The 5,687-nt window shown below is 39.9% G+C and overlaps 1 protein-coding gene across 1 annotated transcript; it reads left to right on the forward strand.

The window, feature by feature from the left end:
- Positions 1-401: 401 nt before the first annotated feature.
- Positions 402-3,629, forward strand: LOC149303963 (olfactory receptor 11G2-like). Its single transcript, XM_089480710.1, has 2 exons — positions 402-423; positions 2,683-3,629. Exon 2 carries the CDS (start codon positions 2,688-2,690, stop codon positions 3,627-3,629), a length of 942 nt encoding a protein of 313 aa, XP_089336836.1. The 5' UTR covers positions 402-423; positions 2,683-2,687.
- The last annotated feature ends 2,058 nt before the right edge of the window (positions 3,630-5,687 follow it).

Here is a 5,687-nt window from a genome sequence, read left to right on the forward strand (position 1 = left end):
AACCTACAGATGACTCCCTGTGAGAAGGCTCTGATGATGTAATAATAATAATAATAATAATAATAATAATAATAATATACATGATAAAATTACATAACACATAAATTACATAACATGGTTATATGGTATATGTTGCAAGGGGTAGCCCCTGATTATATCATTAAGCATGATCCGTGAAGCATGAGCCATATCTGTAGAGTATACCATTCAAATAATAAAAAACCCTACCAAATGGATGTAATGAGAGAAATATAGATACATTCACTTTTCGAGTACACTCACCCTGAGATTCCTCTCTCTTGCCCTGAGAACTGGCAAAATGGGACTTGGCCCTGGCATCTAGGAATCCTGTTTTTTTTTTACTCTGCTAAGCACTGCATCTTGCTGCCTGGAAAAGCTTTTCTATAGACACATACCTCTGTTTTGTTTTGGGCTTTTTGCAGCTACATAGTGTTGTAAACTTGGGGACTAGAGAAAATGACCTCTTGGGTATTTCTGACTCAGTGACCAAAGTTGTGGGGCCAAGAATACATATCTTCCAACATTTCACAGCAGAAACCTGAGACACATGCAAACAAGCAACATCAGAGCATGGTCAGGATGGCAAAAGTTATTAATGAGGAATAACACATAATCTAGGAGAGGCCACAGCAGTTTGCTTTTGCTGAGCCTACTGAGAAGGGTAAAATTGCACCCCCTCAAACTACTTTGAGTGTAAACTAGTTTTGCCCATTCAACTCAGTTTGCAGCAACTGAAGTATTGTGAGGACAATGGAGGAAACAGAGGAGCGGAGAGAGAAACTGGGACTGCTACCACACTGCATAATTAATGCAGTTTGACACCACTTTAACTGTCTTGGCTCCATTCTATGGAATTCTGGGATTGGTAGTTTGTTGTGGTACTAGAGTGCTCTGACAGAGAAGGCAAAATATCTCACAAAACCACAAATCCCAGAATTCCATAGCATTGAGCCATGGCAGTTAAAGCGGTGTCAAAGTGCATTAATTTTGCAGTGTAGATGCAACCAGAGACATTATAAAACCATCTAAAAAGTGGAATGAAAAGGGATGAACTGGGACTCTCCCTATTAAATTGGGTTAAATTGGGCAGTTCTTATATTCATGGACCATGTAGGAGAAAATGGTAATGTTGCTTTGTTACTACCAAAGGTGGAATGCTAGTGGTACATAACTATCACCCAAACTGCCACATTTTTGCAGTGGTTTGGGTCTTTTGGGCCAATTTTGGGTGATATTTAAGACTGAATTTTAATTTTTTTCTGTAAGATTCATCAGGCTTTTGGGGAGGGGTTTTCTCAGGAGCTCTAGGAACCCCCAAAATTGTGGCTGGGTGATACTTATGAAACCCACAGGCTGAAATGTCTCCATGTGTGGCTTTGTACATAGGAATGTGTGTGTATTTGCCTTCAAGTTGCCTGTTGACTTATGGCAACCCCATGAATTTCATTAGGTGTTGGTAGGCAAGGAATTTTCTGAAAATATACCCTATAGTAGCTGGTATTCATTGGCAGTCTCCCATTCAAACACTAACCAGGGATGACCCTGCTTAGCTTCCAAGACCAGAGGAATACTGTATACAAATATTTTTAAATTACTAGCTTGTCTGAATCTCTGTGGAGATCTTGTTTTGATGAAAAGAAGAACTACCCTCAATAGGCTGAGTTCTCATAGGACAACCCTTTTGTTGGAGGAAAGCTGTAGGAAGCCATTTAAAACAAAAGACTCCAAGTCAGTTTGAAAACCACAACTGACCTGCCTAAATTCACCTTACAATGCATACTCTTCTGTCTCCACTACCAATGTCAACTGTGAGTCTGGTGCATGACGGGAAGAAGAATATATTCACTTCAGATGCTGAAACATTGCCCTTGGTTATCTGGGGGAGCTTGCAGTGTGACAATGAGGTACGGAAATATTGATTTATTACCATATCAAAAGAAGATGAGGTGGATATCTTAGAGAGAGAGCTTAGGCTTGCTAAAATTCAACCTCTGAAGAACAGCCCTAAATTTTTCTGGTAACTTTCTGCAACCCTGGAAGTTGAGAACATTATTACAATAAATACAGATTGTAGTTTACTACTTACTTAATCTACTGATGACAGGTTAAGGCAGAAGGAAAGTTAAGACACACTGAAGTCGTGGTGGGTTGACAGTTTCTACTGGACTTTTCGTGGTTGCTGGTTGATGGGATTTTTGCAAAGAAATCTGGATCTCGAACTGATCTACTCAACCGGTAAGATCTCAGGCAAGTGTGTTTTCTCAATATCACCGGATACAGAATACCATTGCATACCTGTTCTCATTTTTTGTCAATATGAACCATTGCTGCTAAATTTTACACATGTAAAATAGAAAGATTGCTAGTCAAAAGAAACGGATCATTAGAGACTAAAACCAGCTCAGCCTGGGTATGTAATACTTTATTTTGTTTGTTTGTAGAAACTCATCACAAAATGACAGTGGATTCACAGAAGTATCTCCTTCTTCTGCAAATTAACAGACAACGGTTGTAATAGTAGAAGCAGCTGCATGGTTTCTCTTGGTGGTGTCTCCTATCCTCTCAAGTGATGCTTCCTCCACATTAAGTATCAGATCGGAGATCTCAAATTGCCACTGAACAATTGAGAGTCCAACTTCTTTGCACACTTGTTCTGTGTTCTCCACATGGAGCTGCTGAATGGAACCACAGTGCAGGACTTCATTCTGGTTGGCTTCAGAGTTGGACCACAAGGGCGCCTTCTTCTTCTTGCCTTGTTCATAGTTGTCTATACCCTCACCTTGGCTGAGAACTTCCTCATCATCATGCTAATAGTTCAAGATGACAGCTTGAGCTGCCTTCCCATGTACATCCTGCTGAGCCACTTCTCCTGGCTGGAGATGTGTTATGTGAGTGCCACTGTTCCACGGATGCTATTTGACTTATCTTTCCCAGGTGGGCTCATCTCCTTCCATGCTTGCTTTCTCCAGTTTTACATCTTCTTTTCCCTCGGCACTACCGAATGTCTTTTTCTCTCCGCCATGGCTCTGGATCGCTATTTGGCCATCTGCTACCCATTGCGGTACCTTCAAATTATGTCCCGAGATTTCTGCCACACCCTGGTGGTGTTATCTTGGGTTGTTGGCTTCCTATGGTACATTACCCCAGTATTTTTGATCTCCAGGTTGTCCTTCTGTGGTTCCAATATTCTTAATCACTTTCTGTGTGACTCTGGCCAACTCCTAGCCTTGGCCTGCCCTCCACTTGGGTACCTCCCTCTTTTCTGTTATATCGCCACTTCTTCTATGATCCTGGCTACCTGCTTGTTTATTGTGGTCTCCTATGCAGGTGTGGTTTTCACTCTGGTAAAAGCATCGGGTCAAAATACTGGCATCAAAGGCTTTTCGACAATGTCTTCCCACCTGGCTGTTGTGACAATGTTCTATGGATCTGTGGTTGCTATGTACATAGGAGGACGCAGTGGAGAAAGCCACACTGAGAACACTAAAGTTATAACACTCTTCTATTCTGCCATTGCCCCTCTGCTTAACCCTCTGATCTACTGTCTTAGGAATGATCAGGTGAAAGGAGCCCTGGCCAGGTTTTTGAGAAGGAAGAGAGACATTTAAGAAAATGGAGGAGAGAGGGAGAGTTCTTAATATCAGGAAGAAATGGCATGCTCTTGGGGTCAGCTCTCATTGATTGCTCATGTTACGGTGCCATCTTTAGTAATGCCATATTGTTGCTGCTTTTACTTCTGCTACTGCTGGTACTAATCTTTCTAATAGCAGCTTTCACATCACTGTGTTTGTGAATCCACTCTGGATTTTAGCTCAGCATTAAAGGAGTAACACAAGTCAATGAATTCCATTTACCAAATAGGTTTTAACATCTTGGCTATCTCCTTTAAAGATTGGGTTAAAATTTGGAGGGGATTCACTAAACTGCTCATATGGAAGCCACCAGATACCTCTGCATTAATTCATTTGTTTGATTCCCCGCTCAGCCATAGAAACCCACTGGGTGACCTTGGACGAGTCACACATTCTCAGCCCCAGAAAACCCAGTGATAGATTCACCTTAGGGTCTCCATAAGGTGTAAATGACTTGAAGGCACATAACAAAACCAACACAACAACAAATGAAGTGATTATGAATATGGAACAATTACAGCTGAATAAATCTAGGGAACTGTTTTGTATTCACAGTCATGATTGTGACACTATTGCCTTGATTTTAAGTTTCCCCCAACCTGTGACTTGAAGGTACAACAACAACAACAATAAAAACAACCAAGATTCACAGTGAGGCTAATCTCGTAAAAGCTGTAGATGACAACACACACTTCAGCAATTTTTATGTGTTCCATGAAAATCTCAAAAACATTACAAATGCAGTTGCACACAGAGGCTAGAATGGGGTTCATAAGATACCTTTTGACTCTGCCTTGTGTATAGATGAAACCATGTTTTATCTGGTATGGTGAGCTATATTTCAGCAGCCCCCCACTGGCTTTGGCCTCCTCCTTACATGGCTCTCAAGAAATTGTACTGACTTTTCCAGAACATCAAATGGGATGCTACCTCAGCCGTGAACGCATAAGAGGCCTAATAAACCTTCTAGTTTTGTTGTCTTCCCCAGTTCACAGGTTGCAACGTGAATGGTAAAATGTGATCAGATCCGTGATTTCTCTTATTTCATGATATTGTCTCTACATTTTCATCACATTTTAAAAAGTTTTAAAAGGGAAGAACTCTGTACAAAAGAACAGAAAGATAAAGAATCAAAAACTGAATACATATGGTAACAAGATTACAAAAATAATGGTAATGAATATATTCATGAAGTATGAATATAATTAAGGAGTTAAACAGACTCTAAGTTTACTTGACAGAAAGATACAAAAGTAAAGTGATCCTTTTTGATTAAAAATAGAATTGTACATTTAGGTTAATGTAAGATAGAACAAGGAGCATCAGAGAGAACAAGGTTTATACAGATGGAAGTGAATATATAAATATTAGGTGTTTTTACAAGGGGAAATTTGTTGTAATATTTATAAGTTTGTGAATGTTTTGTAGAGAAACTGTATTGTTTTGTTTTTATTTAGGTTGTTGTTTGTCTTGCTACGATGTCGGATGTAAGATGTATGAAGTATACTATTTAGATTTAGTGAATAAAGATATGATTCAAAAAAGTTGAATGTCTGATTCTATACTGTATTATGATTTTATATTGCTGTGAGTACTAGCATGTATGCACAGAAGGGTGAGACATACATTCCTGTGTAAAATAAACAAATAAAGACATATACCCAAGTTTAGTTTGGGTATGTGTAGCTTGGAGAAGAGAAAGTTAAGCAGTGACATGATAACCATGTTTAAACATTTGAAAGGATATCATATTGAAAAAGGAGCAAACTTCTTTTCTGCTGCTCCAGAGTGCTTCCTAATGGATGTGGAGCAAAGGATTTAAACTACCAGATAGAGATTCCACCTAAACATTAGGAAGCACTTCCCAATGGTAAGAGCTGTTTGACTGTGGGGCACGCTGCCTCAGAGGGTGGTGGGGTCTCCTTCTTTGGAGGTTTTTAAACAGAGACTGGATGGCCATCTGTTGGGAATGCTTTGACTGTGTATTCCTGCATGGCAGGGAGTTGGACTGATGGAGATTCTTCCAACTCTGAT

Source organism: Sceloporus occidentalis, unplaced genomic scaffold (assembly GCF_023333645.1).
Source record: "Sceloporus occidentalis isolate IW3139 unplaced genomic scaffold, rSceOcc1.0.p SCAF_14, whole genome shotgun sequence".
Lineage (NCBI taxonomy): Eukaryota > Metazoa > Chordata > Lepidosauria > Squamata > Phrynosomatidae > Sceloporus > Sceloporus occidentalis.

What these genes read in the sequence shown, in the direction of transcription:
- LOC149303963 (XM_089480710.1), top strand. Translation starts at nt 2,688, where the DNA reads ATGGAGCTGCTGAATGGAACCACAGTGCAGGACTTCATTCTGGTTGGC.